This window comes from Protopterus annectens, chromosome 1.part2 (assembly GCF_019279795.1).
Source record: "Protopterus annectens isolate FY-2018-M chromosome 1.part2, PAN1.0, whole genome shotgun sequence".
NCBI lineage: Eukaryota > Metazoa > Chordata > Ceratodontiformes > Protopteridae > Protopterus > Protopterus annectens.
Genome location: NC_056727.1, coordinates 925,416,506 through 925,436,993, shown reverse-complemented (window position 1 = coordinate 925,436,993; position 20,488 = coordinate 925,416,506). Strand labels below are relative to the sequence as shown.

Below are 20,488 nucleotides of genomic sequence, written 5' to 3'. Positions count from 1 at the left end.
AACTGTCTAAGGGTAAATACAGATACTTTGGAGTCTGCAGACTGCTACCATAGGGACCAGGCATTTTGTGAAGACACTTGTAGCTGTAGAAAGATCAAAGGACAAAGCAGGAAATTGAAAAGGATACATCAAAGCACAATGCCTTGGAATTTTCTGTGATTTTTATGAATAGAATGAAGAAAGGCATCCCTCAGACACAAAGCAACTAAACATTTTGGGGGGAAAAACACATGAAACAAGCTTTGGAGGGTTAATATCTTGAAATCTGGTATTTTTAGAATGTATTTAGGGTGAATAAATCCAAAACAGATCTCCATGTTGTACTGTTTCTTGGTGTAATTACAAGTCTGAAATAAAACCTCCTTTCCTTTTTGGTGGGCAGGGACAGGTTATATGACCCACTGTTGCAATAAGGCTGGAAGCGCTATGTCCTACTGGCTTCAGGGCACTTGAGGGATACCTGTTAGAGTTTCAGGAGAATTCCAGAGTAGTTTGTACACATTCTTAACATCAGGTACCTGGGTACTGAACATTATTACCTACTAAAAGATAGGGTTTCCCTCAAGTACGCGTATGTTGGGGGGGGGGGGCTAAGAGTAGTAATAAAACAGAGCTTTTGTCAGCAGCTGATTCAATGCATGCTTAAAAAAGTCTGATCTAGGTTTTTCTTGCCACTTTTCCTAGACAATTTCTTAGGTTTTTGGTGAATTGTTTATGTCTGTGATACAACAGACCACATTTAGAGGGACAGTTTCTCTGGAAATGGAGGAGAGAAAAAAGATGCTTAAAATCCTGCATTACCCTTCCCCTTTCCTAAAACATTTGGAAGATTTTTGAAAAAGTTGGTCCAAAAAAAATCATCCTTGTCTAAACGAGCATCAAAATGTTTGGCCTTAACATAAATGGGACAAAACTACAAACAGTCGGTAATACTGCCCAATACAGAGCAAGTAGTTGTTGCTCTGAAAGAGGCATCAGCAGCTTTATAATCATGAGACAGAATATCTTGCTACCTTTGTAGCAGAGCTGAGTATATTCTGTAAGACATTTTTGTTATAAGAATTAGGATAGTCAGAAATTAACTTATTCATGTTGGCAAAAATAGACAAGAAATATCCTCTCATGTGGGTTTGGTCATTTATGGCATGGACAGAGTGGCAGAGGTATGCACATATCTGTACCTATCCATTGCCCTACTGTCCTTACCATTCGGTAATGCATTACAAGATGGTAGAAGTTTAGGGCCCTTAGACTCCACCAAGACCACAGCAGTGTCAGGGAGGGGATTTGTACGAAAAATATTTATGACAATTTTTTTTTAAAGGTGCAGGAGTCTGTGATTCAGATGCAGACAGGAAAGTATCTTCTAAGGCTATCAATACATGCAGAACTGCAGATCTATTTGGGATATTCATGTGCAATAAATCATGAAGTCTTTTTTTGGATGCCTGATATTAGTTTTCCTTCCCAGTTGAACTACTGTATCATTTTTCTGCGTAGTGCCAGCTCTTCTTGAAGAAGGTTAGAAGACAAAGCACCCCCAGTTTCTGACTCAAATCCTGTGAGAGAATGAATGAGAGGAATAAGCCAGGGATTCAATATGTTGAATAATCATCCTCCTCACTCTCCTCAGAGGCCTCTTTTCCTTCTTTGACGGAGGACAGAAGAAAAGGGAGAAAAAAAATGAGGTGGCTTAACACACATTATACTCTAAAAAGCCCTTGAGAAAAAAACTGTATCACTTCTGTCGAGGATCTGAAGGAGATGGAGTGACAAGGTGGGTAAACAGGTTTTGTCTTTAGCTTTCTTTTGTTTGGGAGAATCTAAAGATATGGTATGAGGAAAAGCAGACTCCTTACATACCTCCATAAAAGGACCTGGTATGTCTTCATAGACAAAAATCTGTGGGATACCTCCTGGTCCCTCAGAAATAATGAGCCAACTGTGGCTGATCCTGACTGATATAGATTGGGGAGCTATTATCAGCTGAACATGAACTGTACTTGTTACTCAGTTCTGCAAACCCTAGGTTAAAGGAAAATGCAGCCCTCCTTTTCTCGTGATGCCGAGAAGTACAAAAACATTAAGTTGACCACGGATTTCCACAAAAACTTATTTCACAAATTCAGCTACGGATAAAAACTGTGGAAAATTAAGAACTTGCAGTGGAAATGGTATTCAGACAAGCAAGCACGAATATGTAAATATAGGCATGCCTGCTATATTCCAATAGCAGATGTTGCATAATCAGAAATGGGAAGGGGACACATCCAGCATGTGCAAAACATTCAGAGTGGAAAATGGCATTCATTCATATGATTAAATCCACATGAAGACTAAAGTTTACCTATTCCTGTGCCACCATCAGCATTTTATGTGCTGAATTAGAAAAGACCCCCCCAAGGTTGCTAACCAAAATGATCAGACACAAAGTCCTTGAACTACCAATAGAGGCTGGAAGGTGTAGTCCTTTATTCGCTGTCAGAGACTTTTGAGGGAAGACCTCGGTTTCACTTACTTCGCCATTAGTCCAACTGTCTTGGACCTCCTGTTATATCAAGTGCATTATCTCCACTAGTACTAAAACTGGGGACTTACATTTTTGTCAACAGATAAATAAAACATAATGGAGAGAGAGTGAGTTTCATAACACAGCACCTCCCTAACCTGTAGAATAATACCCCCCATGCTAATTGTTGCAACTCATTATCCTCCTTTAAGCAAACTAGATAATTTGGGTATCCACAAATGTACTCCTGGATTTATTGGAATAACCCTCCTGTAAAAAGAAGGTGCAGCCTGAAGGAGGATACTGGTAAGTTATGAACTGTCAAATTTACATTTGCACAAACTTGAGCAATGTCATATTAAAATAGCCAAATTAGCAGTAAACTATGCAAGAGAAATCATGCCCACCCCTCAGAGAATTAAACTGATTAGAAACATCACATCACATAAGCTCTTTCTCAGATAACTATAATACACAAACTTCTCTAGAAACCGAAAACTGTCCAGCCCTTAACTTAATTCAACACTACTGGCCAAAACCGTTTTACACTCGAGGAAAAAAATCACTATACCTGATCATCTAAAACTGCAGATTTTCTCTATATTCAAATAATGCAGCTAAACTATAGAAACCACATCCCACAATCAAAACTAAAATATATTCAGAATGCAAACTTAAGACAACTTCACTTATCAAAAGATCTGCTTCTATACATCTCCAGAACTGCCACGGTTATCTTCAGTTTGCCGTATCAATAAACCATTTCTCTATTCAGAATCCCATGCCCCACAACCATCCTCCCACACACAGTTGTGTGACACTGCTCACACCCTCCTCTGCACTTCTAATACAAACCTTATGGTAGCTGTATATATACATACATATCTGTGTGTGTGCGCACGCGTACATATATATATATATATATATATATATATATATATATATATAAAATAAAATGCATGCGTGCACACAGATATGTATGTGCGCATATATATATATATATATATATATATATATATATATATATACACATATATACACACACACACACGTGTGCATTATTTATATATGTATATATAACACATATGTATGAATATGTGTATATATATATTTATATATATATATATATATATATATATACACACACAAACACACACAACACGTGTGTGTGTGTGTATATATATATATATGTATATATATATATATATATATATACACACACATACATACACACACACACACGCTTGTATATATATATGTGTGTGTGTGTGTGTGTGTGTGTGTGTGTGTGTGTGTGTGTGTGTTTTTTTTTACTGATATAGACACGATGCTTAATCTAAGCCACTGTTCTCCATTAGCTTCCTTCTTTAACAAGGAAATGTTCTCCTGAGATGCAGCTCTCAGGCTACATGAATATCTATCTTCTACAGCCCAATTCAAGTCTGCACTTCAGCTTTCTAACTACAGCAGGGCCATTCTTTTTCACACCGTTACTGTACAGTGACTGTACTGTTTACACTGTATTTCTACTTCTGTGTAATTAGTACACAAGTTGCTACTCGTTTTGTTTTATAACAAGATCACAGCTGAAAAGGGGCCTATGGGTCTAGTTTGCATAAATCTGATGAAAATAAAAGTGTCCTCAACCAAATTGGCAGGATAAACACTGCGAGTCACTCAAGACTAGTCAGTTGCAGCTGGTCTCTCCAAAACTCGTTAATACTCAATAATCTAATAAATGTGACACTCTGTGGTCAACTAGATCACAGCAAATATTCAAGCGGATTAATCACAATAAGCCACATTCACATCCTAAAGATGAGTAAAAGGTACAGGTCTGAACACAAAACTTAATATGCCACTACCTCTGTACAAATGCCTGACCAGAAGAACATATACTGTATACCTTACAGTGCAGCAGAATTAAAATTGGATTCACTGCTTCACAAGCAGTACCACTGCCAGTTGCCACTGAGACAAGAAGGTCCCAACACTCTAAAGTAATAGTGATACAGAAAAGATGGAAGAGCGAAAGCAACATTTCTCCATCTAAAATTACCTCCACTTAGTTTTTACACATAGAGAATCCTAAACTCAGCAGCCATAAAAGTGAAGTTTCATTACATTAATCCATCCATCTATCCTCAACATCTTTTTCCTATTTTTTGCACATGGGGTCAGGGTGTCACTTCAACAGTGACAATCATCTTGAGCCAAGGTTTTAATACCAGACATAAAAAAAAATCGCTTTGGTATACAGTGTAAGAACCCTATTCACTACCCAAGGGCACTACATTTACACTACACAGGACTAACAAACTAAAAAGTTAAACTCAGATATGCATCACCCTGAAAATAAGCAATTTAAGTAGATACTGAAATAATAAAACAATCTGTTTTAGGCTGAAATGAGAAATACCAGGCAGTACAAAATGTGCAAACCTTGAACCAAATTTCCCATTTCAGGAAGGGAAAAAAACGTATACACAGTGATATGGGGAATAAAACACATTTGTATTCCTTTGGGAGTTACTATGGAAAGTCACAGAATAAATCAGAATCTGATGCAACCTTATAAACAGGGGAATATTGTTTCACCCTGAAGGACCGAAATGTAAAGACCAGACACTAAGCAGAATATACCGAAATATCCTAACTAGGAAAAACTTAACTGTATAAATTCAATTGTTAGCTCAACAAATTTTACGCCCCGGGTTTCACTCGCATATACAACAGACTTTTTGCTTCTACTGTAATACATGCAAATTAATTTAAATATTTTAACACCATCAAAAAATAAAATGGATCTTAATGGAAGTCTGAAGTTAGCATAACAACGTGATTCCAATTACATTACCAGCTGCGAAACGAGATCTAAACCGGATACTTACTCCCCTTCTTCAGGCAACAACCAAATACTGTAATCATATTACTTACGTGTGACTACTGATCAAATTCATACTATTCCAAAATCAAGCCTTCCAAACTTCCAATGTTAATAAGCACACAAAAGACGCTAAAAAGTAAAACATCCATCAGTCGTTCTGTTTCACATGCTGCTGTACCCCAACTTTTAACTTCAGCAGTAAGGAAATCATTTTTAACACAAGTGAATTATTTACTGCCAACATCACCTCTCCAGCGATTTACTCATCTCATCAGCCCCAGGAGCATCTAACAAGCCAGGAAACACCTACTTACTGGCATATAAAGGCAGCCACATTTTCGGGCTCACCCTCAGCTAATTACATTGTGTTACCTGTAGCTTTGCTGCTACAACATTTATAACACAAATTTATGCCAACGTACTAGAGCTGTCAAAACAAAAGCTTCCATACGAGTTATTAGCCAAATAAACCACGTTCACCTTGCCAATACACATCCATTATTAGCCAAATAAACCACGTTCACCTTGCCAATATCCACCCACATATGTTACCGACCCCCCCCGGCAAAATTACGGGAGAACTCCTTCAATCCTCCATACTATACTGGAAGGATAATAGGGTGTCACATTTGTTTAACTTACATAAATTGTTCTAAACATAATAAGCTAGACGTTGGATAATGTGCGCTTCTATTTTCCCCCCTCTCATGTTGTTCTGCTGTACTGGCACGATAACATCAGGTTGCTGCTACAGACAGACATAACTCAACTCAGCTTCCTTCATACGTTGCTTATTTATCAACTGCTGGGCAAAATGCCACAATAATATGTCAAGTGAAAGTACGCTAAAACAATGACGTATCTTTCTCCTCAAACAACTTTTCATGTGGGGGTATGTGAAATTCCATAATTCAACACCAGCTAGCAAAAGTAAAAATAATATGAGTGATTCACGTACCAGTGATCTAGAATCGGAAAGCAAAGACAACAGATGAACTCTTACTGACTGGCCCATGGCAGAACCAAAACGTAACATAGACAAGCCCCTAGAGTTACTATCTCCGCTCTATAGCCCTCCTCATAGCTGCTGTGGTGCTCGCTGGAAGTAACAGTTGTACACAACGAAACAGCACTACCACAACAGCTGGTATAAACTTCTTATAACTTAGGGACACGCGAACATTCTTCTGTCGCCAATAAATACTTTATTCAACGAAGTTATCAATCTTATCAGACAAACTGCAATTCTTTACAAACAAGGGACTGTAACGGGCTGTTTTGAACACTACAGACTATGGTCTAAAACTTCAAACTCGAAACAAGTTTACAACTGCTCATGCGCAGTTCATTACTACTACTAGTACTAAACTACCTGGAGCGACTTCCATTTTACCAGTTTCTGGCTTCCTGCCACGCGTATTAAGGGCGTACCTGTCAAGTGCAACTTGATTCTAGGTGATGGTTTCTTTTATTGGTGGTCGTTTACAGAAAGATGATGAATTTTAGTAAAAAAAAAAAAAAAAAAAAAGATAAGTGTTAAAGGTACAGACTTGGTTTACCACTGAAGGTGCCTGCTGATTCAACATTTCTTACGACTCGATAGTCATAGTACTAATTCTTAGAGGTGGGCAAGTCATAGCCGGGTCCAGTCTCAGGATAAGCTCAGATCGGGCTCGTGATCCAACAGGTTAAAGAGCCGAGTTAGACTCTGAAGGTTTTTTTTTTCCTTTTGTATTTTGAGTAACTGCCGATACCATCAACACGCTTGTGTCACAGCACATTTGAAAGATGGGAAAACTACTCAAGTTCCAACTCTTTTGCCCAACGGTTCCTGGAGTTTATAAACTCAAATGCCATGGAACAACTGGTCACAGAGGGGACAACATATTGTTTTTTTTTTATTTGGTAGCTTCTTCCGGCTTTTTCCTGGTTAGGGGTCGCCACAGCAGATCACCTGTCTGCTCATAATTGGCAGTGGAGTTTTACGGTGTCAAGTTGCCAGCCCGCCGCCCAACCTTCACAGAAGGCACACACACCTAGGGCCAATTTAGAGAGTCCAATCCACCTACAGCATATCTTTGGGATGTGGGAGGAAACCCACGTGACCACAGGGAGGGCGTGCAGACTCCGTACAGAAGAAATCCCAACCGAGGATCGAACCGGAGAGCCTCTTGCTGTGAGGCAGCAATGCTAACCGCTGCACCACCTTGGCCGCCCTTATTTAAAGCTATTCCTTGAGCACCATTACAGTTATGGAATATCGGTGCTATCTCCACCTGCTGTTCAAAATGAGCTTTTGCTTTATTCCCATGATGAGAAGTAAAAGCAGGGGGTGTGTTCAAAACCTACTTGCAGAGTATTTTCAATAAATTACGGAGAACTTTAAGGGTGACTTATGAAAAAATGCATACAGATTAACCTCATCCATATCAGCAAAAGATGCAGGTGAAAACAAAAACTGCTTACACAAAAATATTTCTCCTATTTTACTTAAACAATGACAGCAAAATGGTAAAACTTAACAGTTGAAAGAAAGACAGAATGTCAGATCATTTATGCATTAGCAAACATGTGAAGGAATGTGATCCTGAACATACATTTAAATTTGGAGTGATTCAGAGAATCTTCCTGAATACTAGAGGTGGTGACATTCTATTAGAAACGGAAATTTCAGAGTATAAATGGTCTACATACCTGAATGCTGTTAAGAATCCAGGTTTGAAGTCAGTGGTATTAAACAAGTTTTAAAACAGAGGCACAAACATGTATAGGAAATTTCTTTTCAACTTTATATAATTTTATGTTATACACGTTATACGTTTTAATGATATACAACTTATGTTTTCATGATTGTGAACATTGTACTGATGTGATTTGTCAAATTTAATCATGTGAACAATATGGAACTTATTTAAATATGTATAGTAAGTAATACACTGAGAAAGGGTTCTGCCAGAAAGCTTTGCTTGTAGTTTTTATTGTTTAATAAATTTCTCTGAGGCTCTTTTGTATTTAGGGAGACCCACAGATCCAGGAATGTCTTGGAGTCACAGTAGTAATAGCAACTTACATGCCTCTCTGCTATGTTAGGTGCACATTAAAGACCGTGTGTCTCTCAAATGCTGTCTGTGGTTGTAACTCTTGTGTAGTTTGGGTGGGGCTAACATGGATGAGATGTCCAGCATTAAACACAGGGGATGCCAGAGGTTCTTCTCACCCCTCCATCATCATCTCAGCTGTGAGTAATGTGAGTGTACCCTTCACTGTTATTGTGTCATCAACCTGACCCATGTGCATGGTGCCCTCATTGTAAGCTATTAATGACACTCTGACATTTGACATATTCCAACCTGTTCTGCTGCAATCTCTCACAACAGAACTGGGAATGCATACAGATAACATACCTGTGGTAATGCAGGATCGTATTTATGACTCCCGATATCATGCACATAGACTGTTACATGCTAATTGTAAACATAGCCAATGGGCACATGTGTACCTTGAGGTGCAGGTTGCCAGTACTGTAGACCCAATGTCATTGGATGATAGATTTGCATATGTGATTGTTTGAGTAATCTATTCACAGTTACAAGTTACTGTCCTACTGTAATAATGCACACTACTACTCACCTGGGGCTTCATCCTCAGACACTAGCACAGCTGTTACTGGCTCATGTTCCAAATCCAAGCCACCACCAAGTATGAGGGTTTGTCTCACCTTCCCTACTGAGGGATACCAGGAATTCCTCTACTTCTGGGAGACATATGATATCTGTATTGATGGCCCTTCCCTCAGCCTGTCTCTGACAATTTCCTTTGTCTTCGTCTTGGCATATAGTAACATATCAGAAATCCTGTAATGCACCTGTACTATTGTTCTTTTATGCCCCCCCCCCCACTGCATTGATGTCCTGCATTGGTCACTTTCACACCTGGTCACTGAACGCCTTCTCAGCTTTACCATTCTCAAGATATGCACGCCATGTTTGCATGAGACCTTTCTGCCCTGAGTGGAGAATATTCCCACTAACTACCATTCTTTTGGTGCCATGATAACACATGCATAATGGATACCAGGACAAGACAGAATGGAAGTTGTCATAACAGTTAAGGTGTTTACCTCAGAAGCAAAAAGTACAAGATTTTATTCTCACCTCTGACAGAGAAATTAGCTAGGCTTAAAAGGGCAGCTAGCATAGTGCTTACCTATGTACACCAGTAGGGAATGCATGTGGATCAGTGTGTTGCTTGCATGACTATCCATGCCAACCAGCAGTTGACAGTACTATACCCATCCCCTTTTGGTAGATGCAGCACTGTGTTCTCCTGTAGTTTACTGAATGCCTTATATCCTCTGTAGCACATCAGTGCTGTATGAGTTGTGACTAAAGTTTGATGAAATTAAATCCAGTGAGAGTGGGATATTTATGCATTTCTGGGAAGATAAGCACTATTGGTTAAAACTTTAAGCTATTTCCAGTCTCCAGGTATTTTATATTACTCAAGCAGTTAGCCATATTTGTCTTTGATTCTTGGAAGTTGAAAATCCCTCTTCAAGCTAAAACCAAAGAATTTGGACTCTATTTTGCATCTGGGGAAGTGCATTTAGAATACTCCACTTATTTTAACATTTATAGGTTCATAGGTTGATACTAGGCTATCTGCCCTAGGGCATTTACAAGTCTAGCCAGAGTGTGTTTGGCTTTCGCCACCCTTCTTAGATTAGTTGACTGTGCCTCTGTATAGTAGGTCACAGAAGATAGCCCATTTAAGGTTAGTTTACCGTGCCTCTGTCTAGCAGTGACACAGAAGAGATCCCAGGGGTAAATCTACAATCTCCCATCCAAACATCAAGATTCTTCTTTAAGAGGGTCATTGAGGGGCTCTGTCTGACATGGATTGGGATTTTGTTCCAGAGTGAGGGGAGCCTCTGGGATATGAATCTGCCCCTCCAGCATGTTCTATATATTTCTGTGCTGAGGTTTAAGTCACTGGAGCGTGTAGTTCTGATGGATTTGGATTTCTTGAGGTGGAGCATGTCCATTAATTCTGGGTTGGGCATGGCTTTATACGTCGGGCACAGATTGCCTCTGAGTAGGCAGTAAGCAACTGAGTAGAGCTGGAGTTTCTTTAGCCTAACTGCATAGGGCATCTATTTGAGTCCCTTGATCCTCTTGGTGAGGTACTTTTGGGGTCTTTCTAGTTGTAGCAGGTGTCGGGTAAGGTACATCCCAAATGGGGCATTGTATCCAATTATGGGCCTGATGAGTAGAGGGGCACAATTTATTTATTTATTTATTTATTTTACATTTGTTGACCGGGCTAGTCCAGCCGGATTTATGTCCATTTTCAGTGGAGGCCCGGGGAGAAAAGCTCCAGAGGTTAAATCAATTTTAGAAATTCACAAAAAGACATAGTACAAATGTATTATGCAAAGGGAAAAATAAAATGTTAGTACATATATTATAGATCTTAACTAAAGAAAGTAATCCTAAATCAGAAAGTAATTAAGTTAGAGGTTAGCTACTAGAAATACAAAATAAGAAGGTAACAAATTTTAAAGTGTATAAAATGTAGTTTTGAACCATGATAGATGATACACAATTTTTTTTTGTTTTGTTTTTTTACTATATTAAGTTAAGTAATATTTACAAAGAAAATGGATAATTTGTCAGTTGAAGTAGATGAGGAAATCCAAGTGGATAAGAAAGGTTTATGATAGAGTAAGGTGAACACAGGTTAGTCTGGGTTGGTACAAGAGCAAAGCCAGAATTTATTAAGATGTATTAAAAGTTGTTTCTTAAAGAGTGGAAGAGCGGGCAAAGAGGAGATATCAGATGGAAGATTATTCCATATTTTACCTACTGAGTTAGAAAAAAGGCAATTGCCTGCAGAATTAATAATTTTGGTAATATTAACAAGTAGTTTATCAGAGGAACGTAGTTGTTTCAGGTTGATATAGGGAGTCAAGAGGTTAGAAAGAGCTGGTGTTTTAGAAGGTTGGTATAGAATTTTGTGTGCTATTAAGAGTTGTTGAAAAATGAGCTTGTTAGGGAGTCCCAGCCAGTGTAGTTGTTTTAGGTTTAGACAGTCGTGAGCTCTAAATTGGGATGTGGTGGCAAAGCGGGCAATATTGTGGTAAGATGTAGTAAGTTTCTTAAGGTTACTTTTAGATTGATTAGTGTAAATAGGGGAAGCATACAGAAGGGTAGAGATAAGGTGTGTTTGGGCTAAGGTTGTCCTAGCTTCAGGTGTGAGGAAGGGCTTTATTCTGTACAGGGATCCAATCTTTTTATTGTGTTGTTGATGTGACAATCATAGTTAAGATTATTATCGATAATAACACCAAGAAGTTTAGTTGAGGAATCAGGAGAAATTATGGTGTTGTCAGTTGCAGTAATACAGAAGTTTAACAAAGTAGATTTACGGGTAGGCGAAAAGAGTAATAATTTAGTTTTCTTAGGGTTAAGGAGTAGACAGCGATTGGAGAACCACTGTTCTACAGTTGAGAAGGCTGATGGAGTTTGAAATTGGAGTTCTGTTTGAGAAGAAGCAGTGCATATTATTGTGGAATTATTTGCATATTGTATGCAGGTAGTGTTAGGGATAGATGATTGGAGGTCGTTAATGAAGATGGAAAATAGAAGTGGGCCTAGGATAGACCCTTGAGGTACTCCTAAAGAGATAGGGAGGAGAGCAGATAGTGAGTTTTTCCAGAGTACGGCTTGCTGACGGTTTTCAAGATAGGAAGAAAACCAGGTTAAGGAAGAGGGATCCAGAGCCAGAGATTTTAGTGTGTGCAGAAGAAGTGTATGATTAACCATATCAAAGGCTTTTGATAGGTCTATGAAAAGAGAAGATGTAAGTTTGTTATTGTTACGGTTGTTACGGTTGAAGTTGAATGACCTCTCTTGATCTAGATGTGAACCCCTTCGTGATAAGGTGGGCTATATAGAATGTCTTTCTAACCACTTTGGCAATGTGATTGTCAAAGGAGAGATTGCAATCTACTTGGGTCCCCAAATCCCTAATTACTTCTTCCGTACTTAATGGATTACCACCTATGTGGTAATTTGTGGGCACTTTGTTTTTCCCAAAGGGGATGACTATGCACTTTTTGGCATTTAGTTTTAGGCCATGGCTCTGGCACCAGTTATCCGTCTCTGTGAGACCTTTTTGGAGGATGCTTGTGTCAGCCGGCGAGTCGATTATGGCCCCCAGTTTGCAGTCATCTGCAAACTTTGTCAGCCATAGTCCTCCTGTGTTTGCCTGTACCTCAGAGAAATATATACCGAACAAGAGAGGTCCCAGGACTGAGCCTTGTGGGACGCCACTTGTAACTGGTTTAGAGTCTGACATGGCACCTGCAATTCTGACCCATGTGGGTTCTATCCCTAAGCCAGTTTGCAACCCATCTTGTGACATAAGGGATGATATTTAAACTGGTGAGCTTATTTATGATGCCCGAGTGGAGTATTGTGTCGAAGGCTTTTGCAAGGTCAAGGTAGGCTGTGTGGACTACCTTCCTTTCGTCTATGGCCTTGGTGACTGTTTCAAAGAAATTGACCAGGTTCAAGAGGCAAGATCTGCCCTTAACAAAGCCGAATTGGGTAGGATCCAGTGTTTGGAGGTTCCCAATTTCTTTGTTTATGAGTTCCATGATGATACGCTCCATAGCTTTGCAGACCAGGCTAGTTAGGGTTATAGGGCGATAGTTTCCGGGGTCCATTGTGGAACCACCTTTATGGAGTGAGACCACTGTTGCTGTACACCATTCTTTGGGTACATATCCTGTTGTAAGGCTGAGACTGAACAGTGATTTTAAGTGAGGGTTCAGTTCTTCTTGGAGCTCGTGTAAAACGCAGCCCGGGACACCGTCCGGTCCCATTGATGCTGTGTCTTTTTTCTTTGGAGAGGGCAGCTCTCACCTATGCATCTGTGATGTCAGGGAGACTACACTCTGTTGGGATAGTCATTTGCTCATTTGGGGGGGGGGGGGAGTTTGCACTGAACCTGTCTGCCAGGATGTTGGCAATGTCTGTGGGCTCAGTGTATTTTTTGCCATTTTGCACTAACTCAGAGCATATCTGGGAGTTTCCACCTAGGTTTCTGACATAACTAAAGAAAGCCTTGTGATTATCTTTAGCGTCTTGTGCAATTTTTCTTTCGAAGCTAGCTTTAGATGATTTTATGAGGGATCGTAGTTTCTTGCTAGTACTGATCAGAGTTGCCTTCCCTTTCAGGGATTTTGCTCTATCATGTAGTAGCTTCCTCCTTCTGTTGTACAGCTTATTTATGGCTGGGGTCCACCAGACAGGTCTCCTGCCTTTGGAGGAGTGTGTCTTGGTTTTATTTGGGATAGCACGATCCATGCATTCCTGTAGGTATCCATAGAATGCGTTTGTAAAGGATTCTGCGGTTTGGGCCGTATTTTCCACTGGCCCTGGGGCTTTGAAGGATTCCACCTCAGTTTTGAGAAGTGGGAAGTTTGCTTTTGAAAAATTTTTGACCGTGGTTTCCTTTTCTGGGGGTGTGGACGGGATATGGATGTCCATAGTGATTGCTTTATGGTCAGATCTTACCAATGAGGGGTATACCTCTGGTATGGAACATAGAGTCCCCATGTTGGTGATGATCAGGTCCAATATGTTTTCCCCTCTTGTGGGAGTGGTGAACAGTTGTTCCATAGCATTTGAGTTTATAAATTCTAGGAACCATTGGGCTAGGGTGTTGGGGCTTGAGTAGTGCTCCCAGTCTATGCTTGGGTAGTTAAAGTCACCCAGTATAATGGTGTTTGGAGAGACCTTCATATTCTCCAGTGTCTTCAGGAAAGCCGAGTGGGGTTCCTGAGTTTGGGAGGGTGGTCTGTAGCAGGCTACAAACTGGAAGGCAGTTTTGCCCACTGTTAGTTGCACATGGATGGTCTCAGATGCTTCGTGCAGTGCCACTAGCCTGGAGGTATGGGTATCTTTGATGAATATGGATACTCCCCCTCCTCTTGTGGTTCAGTCTGAGTTTTGGGTCTGAAAAGCATGGTATGAGGTATAGCCTGGTAGTGCTGGGGTGCTCTCGGGAGCCTTGAACCAGGTTTCTGTTACTGCACAGATATCGATATACTCCATACTGAGGAGAGCCTCGAGTGCATGCATCTTGAGGTTTAGACTTCTGGCGTTGAGCAGCATTACCCTTAGTTTCTTTTTCCTTGTGTTGTCTAAGGAGGTGGGTTTGTCTTTTGAGCTTTGCCTAAAAAAGGCACTATGGGGGTGGCAAGAGCCTTGGCCAGTATTCGAAAACCCAGGGGTGACAGGTGCAAGCCGTCCCTAGCGAAGCAATGTGGCTTGTCAAGCATGTCATCCCAGGCTGACAGACACTGGATCCCCTTTGAGTGACACCAATACTTTAGCCAATTGTTGAAATTGATCATTTTGTCTTTATACTGTGGTATCATTCTTGGTGAGGGTAAGATGCTACTCAAGGTCAGGGTCATACTGGCCTGGGCCACATGATCAGAGAGCTCCTCTATGTCTCTTTTCATGTAATCCAGGGAGGTACGTCTCAGGTCATTCACACCAGCAAGGACAATGACGGAGTCATATTTGTACTTGCTTTGGAGTGACCTGAGTGCTTGTGTTATGTGGCGGATCCTGGCACCCGACAGGCAGCTTAGCGTGACCTTCTCCTTGTTCAGCATGGTGAGAGGGACATCAGTATGTCTGACAATAGAGTCACCTATTACAAGTGTATTAGGTGTGTTGTTTAGCCTTAAGGGTTGTGACTGTATGGCACACTGACTTTGTGAACTATGTGATACGTGGGTATTGTTGTGGGGTAACAGTTGCTTGGATGTCTGCTTTGGAGGTCTCTGTTGCTTGGGCAGATTTTTATTTAGAGCCTCCGAGTATGTTTTTGTGTGTTTATGTGTTTGGTTTGCTGTTGCAATAGGTCTATGTGAGACTGGATTTGTGGTGTGTGTGATTACCTTCTCCTCCAGACTGACCGTGCTAGTACTATGTTGAGAGAGCTCAGCCTCCAGTTTGGCTATATAGTTGCATCTCTCACATATATTTGAGCTTGTTGGGAAGAGGAGAGGGTGGTCTGTGTACATAAGGCAGTTGTAACATTGCCTCAAGATTCCCATATTCACCAGCTCGACTGGAGAGTAAACCTGAAACCGACTTTTGGACATGCCAGAATAATATAAGGAATTACTTTTTGACTTGATCAAAAAGGACCAATAGGGAGCCAAGTACTTAAAGGGAGTATAAGAGGGTGTAGTGCTTTAGTTTATTAGTGCTTACTTATAAGACACTTATCCTAGCTACTGCTGGGTTTTAGAAGGAAAATAGAGTGCTTACTTTGAGATTTGGAACAGTTCTAAGGGAAAAAGTGAAGAGCAGACTTTGTGGAGCCGGGAATAGTTTAAATCTGATTAAGCGCTGCTGCCCGATGCTGCGCTATGCGCAAAAGAGGGTTTTAAGAAAGGGGGATCAAGGAGTTTGGAATTGACTCAAAATGGCCAATAAAACTACAGTTTCTAGGCAGTAACCACTCCCACAGGGGCAGGCAGGCTGTTCAGTGTTTACCACTGCCACTGATGAACACAGAGACTTCCCTTTAGCCCAAGCAAGCAATGGCCTCCAAGAAACTTACAAACAGTTCAGAACAGCAAATCTGTAACTGAACTTTTTTTAAATTTCAGAAAGTGGGAAAAAAGCAAGATTTTTTTGTTTTGTTTAAAGATAGCAGAGATACACAAGTAGCAACAAGTTAGAATAGTGCATTAAATGACCCCACACTTGAGTGCTAGGCCAGAGACAGGTAAAATGCAAGTTTTAAGAAAAAAATGATTTTAAAATAAGTGCAACACAGGAAATGCAGTAAACATGCTCTAGATGTGTTCTAAATACAGTTCCTAATACAGATATCAAGTCTAGCAAGCTGGAAAATGCCAAAAAGTAGGCGGCAATGCAGAAATCTTAACAAATAATCTGAAGTAAAATACTTAAAATCTCAAAAGTGGCTCCTTTCTTCTCTCAGCGTTTTCTCCTCTTGGTGGGTGCTTCACCAACAGCCAACAAGTCTGAAAAATTGAAATCAGTCTTGTTTCTCACCCACCAACCCTTTCCCTGTTGTGCATTTAAACTTGGAAACTTTTGAGCTTCATATCCTATTGTATATCTGGCCTTGGAAGCTCCTCCCAGTCTTATCTCTTGTATACCTCCTATATATCTGTCCTTGAGAGTATCTGCCAATTTCATTTCCTCTGCTAATATTACTGGGCACTAACAAATGAAACTGGGAAAGCCCTCCCCTTAGACTGTTAAAGCTTGAGTTAACCACTGTTTCATACATTATCTGTTGTCATTGCATATTCAGGTTGTACGTAGAGTCACCTTCATTTTGATACATTTATTTTTGCAGTTTTTGCCACTTATTTCATTTTTTACCAAAGCAAGTTGTTCTGTGACCATAGTTTTGTAGCTTCATTTGCACTTGTGGGAGAATCATGAATTACTGCAATATCTGAGCATCATTTATACATTATATTGTCCTTCTATCTCCAAAAGAAAAAATACTTGTAAAAGTTAGCTGTTTGTATTTTAAGTCAGTCTAGGACTTTGGTCTTGTAGATTCATTCACATTTGTGGGAGAATTGTGAACTACTGCAGGATCTGAGCTTCATTTGGTTATTTATTACTGCATTTTACCATAAGCCGTGTTACTTACTGGTAAATCTTTGTCTGGTCTGGTGCCTTAGACTGCAGTTTAGATTACAGTGTTGGCAGTATTGTAATTTTTGCTGCATGGTTTGTGTTTCTGTGCTTCTATCGCTGTTTATATTACATCTTTGCAGCTAGAGCCGTGTGTGCTTCTTACTATTTGCCTGCTTAAAGTTCCATTGCAGTGCCTTCTGTTTGTTACAGTTGCCACTGTGGATACATTTGCTACTATTTTTCCCATTTGTGTGTGTGTTACTTTGTTACAGCCCTCCCATCCCCAGTAATACATAAGTACTGCTCTCCTGCTGCTCTATAATGTTTGTACACTAACTGCAGTTTTTCTTCTGCCTCAATGTAAAAGCTAAAGTTTATGAAATTCTAAAGTGTTTGAAGTCATTGACCTGTAGAGTCATAGGACTAAGTGAACTGTGATTTGCTACAGGTTCAGAAGTCACAGAGCTCCACTATTGGCTTTATTTGTTATAATCTGCACAGAGTTGCACCCACCCAGGGTCTTTTACTCAATACTCTGACAAGTGTGGAAAGCCTTGAACTGTGTGAAATGAGCTTTTCATCAAAAAAGGAATAAAAAAGGTGCATTGAGCTACACTCAGTACACCACCCCTGCTGGGCTCACTCTATAGTGGGTTGTATACATAAGAGCTTTTTTTCTGTATAAGAGACCTGCAAATTCCATATAGCCTTAGAATTTCAGCTCTGAGGTGCAAATAACTCATGCCTAGTGCAAATAAACCCACCTTGAGCTGCAGTACATTCCTGACTGGATAACTAAGAGAAAGATAGGCATACAGCACAATGGCTGGATGTTACTGTTTAGTTAATAGGTTCATAGGTTAGTACTAAGCTAACTGCCCTTGCGAGCCATTTTAAGCTTAGCCAATTATCCCTTGTCAGACTCAAACCCTGCACCTTGTGTTTGTAAGGCAAACACCTTAACCGTTAGGCCATCCTAAATTTATAATCTAAGTATATGAGAGAAATTACGAAGGTATGAAGGTTAGCCAGGAGAGAAGGAGGAGCAGAGCTTGGGATGTATGAGTTGAAGAGTGTGGTTACATTTCCTGTGAAGAAATTGTGTTTTGAAGGTGTTTGGATTATCACAGGTCCTCAGAGTAGAGGGCAGGGCATTCCATTTTTTGGCTAGGGAAAAGGAGAGTAGGACCTGACCCGCTGGGTGCTTGGGTTTTTGGACGATTATAAGGTTTTGGTGATCATATCTAAGGGGGGTATATGGTTGTAGGATATTAGATAATGCAGGGCAGCTAGTAGGCTGGAATATCTGGCATGGCTTAGTGGTGAATCAATTTGTCTGTGGTGTGCAAGGTCCTGGGTTTGAGCCTTGCAGTGGCTGTTTAGCACACCTCATCACTAAGGGCTTTTAATCCAGAAAAAAAGGAGGTCATTGTCCCACTGTACTCATCCCTCATTAGACCCATTATAGAATACAACGCCCCATTTGGTATGTACCTCTCAAGACATCTGCAACATCTGGAAAGGCCGCAGAAATACCTCACTAAAAGAATTACAGGCGTAAAGCAGATGCCCTATGCTGACCGCCTTAAAAAACTCCAGCTATACTCTGTCGCATATCGTCTACTCCGAGGCGATTTCTGCTTATCATACAAGGCCATGTCAAATCCAGAGCTGTTGGACATGCTACACTTAAAAAAAATCCCAATCCCTCAGAGCCACATGCTCCAGGTATCTAAATCTTGTCATCACAATAAACAAAATATGCTGGAGGGATAGGTTTCTGATCCAGAGACTCCCCAGACTCTGGAATAGACTGCCAATACATGTCAAGCAGAGCGCCTCTTTGTCCCTCTTCAATAGGAATCTTGATGATTGGATGTGAGAAAGGAAATTCACCCCGGAGATCACGTCAGTCACCCTGCTAGACAGGGGTCTAGGGAAGTAAATAGTGTGGGAAGAAATAGCCAGGGAATTGTTATGGCTAGGCTTGTATAGGCCCTAGGGCTGATAGCCTAGTGCCAACCTATGAACCTAATAATAATTTGTGGGCTGTGATGATTTGGAGGAAGTCAAGTTGATTAGGGAGTTCAAGCCAATTTAAAGAGTGTAGGGAGGTGCAGTGATGGGAGGAGGATTTTGCCTTGGTAGCAAATCTGGAGATTTTGTTGTAGCACTCTTCCAGTTTGAAGGTGAGTGTGGAAGATAGATTGGTAAGCAGAGGCACACCATACAAAAGAGAGGGGAGGAGATAGGTAGTGGCCAAAGTTTGTCTGGTGGAGGGAGTGAGGAAGTGGTTGTTTCTGTACAGTAGGCCGAGTTTTATGTGGGTTTTCTTGATGTTAAGTCAGATGTGAGTATTGAATTTTAAGTATTCATTGATGGTGACCCCCAGGAGTTTGGCAGAGGGAACGACTTCGATAATAGAATTGTTAAGGCTGGTAATTTGAAGTGAGTTTTTATCAATGGGAGTGGATTTTGAGGGAGTGAATAGAAGAATCTTAGTTTTGTTAGCATTTAGTGAGAGGTGGTTTTGGTGCATCCAGTTTTTAGTAGTTGAGAAGGCAGTTTGAGTTAGAGACTGAAGATCAGATAGGTTAGAGGCGCAGATCAAAGTGGAATCGTCTGCGTATTGGACAATTTTGGTATTGGGTAAGGCTTTGTAGAAATCGTTAATAAAGATGTTAAATAGCAAAGGGCCTAGTATGGAACCTTGGGGTACTCCTGTAGGGGTGGGGTGGAAAATGGAGGAGGCCTGGCCCAATTTGACAGCTTGGGACCTGTCAGAAAGATAGCTGGAGAACCAGGAAAGAGTTTTTTGGGAGATGTAGAGATTCGATAGATGATTTAATAGATGGTTGTGGGAGATGGTATCGAAAGCTTTAGATAAGTCTAGTAGAACAGCTGAAACTATGTTACCAGAGTCTCGAGCTAGATTGACAGAATGTAAGAAGGATAGAAGGGCTGTGTTGGTACTGTTTCCAGGGCAGAAGCTGTGTTGAGTAGGAGAGAGTAGCTGGTGTTCAGTAAGGAATGGCATGAGCTGCAGGTGTATGAATTTTTTAAGAAGTTTAGAGATTGGTGAGAGGATGGCTATAGGGCGGAAATTGGAAACATTACAGTTTTTACCACCCTTGTGGAGTGGTAGAATAAATGCAGAACGCCATAGTATGGGTACATAGGACTCAGGTAGTGCTCTATTTATCAGGATGCTGATAGGGAGAGCAACACCATCGGAAGCAACTTTTAAGAAGGAGGAAGGAATGTTATCGGGGGCATTGGTGCGAGGTTTAAGTTTGGAGACAAGCTTTTTTATAAGGTAGGTGGATACAGGTTTAAGTTCAAAAGTAGGGGGTGTAGGAGAGGAGGAGGAGGAGGAAG

General features: G+C 40.5%; 1 protein-coding gene across 12 annotated transcripts in view; it reads right to left on the bottom strand.

Moving 5' to 3' along the window:
- Positions 1-7,249, bottom strand: part of LOC122791769 (CSC1-like protein 2) — a 993,549-nt gene extending 986,300 nt beyond the window's left edge. The window contains exon 1 of one of the 12 annotated variants that reach the window (XM_044059705.1): positions 6,947-7,249. In XM_044059705.1, the coding sequence (XP_043915640.1) occupies positions 6,947-6,982 (36 nt within the window). In that variant the 5' untranslated portion in view covers positions 6,983-7,249. The other 11 variants (XM_044059714.1, XM_044059770.1, XM_044059778.1 and 8 more) reach the window with 11 other exon arrangements.
- Positions 7,250-20,488: the final 13,239 nt, after the last annotated feature.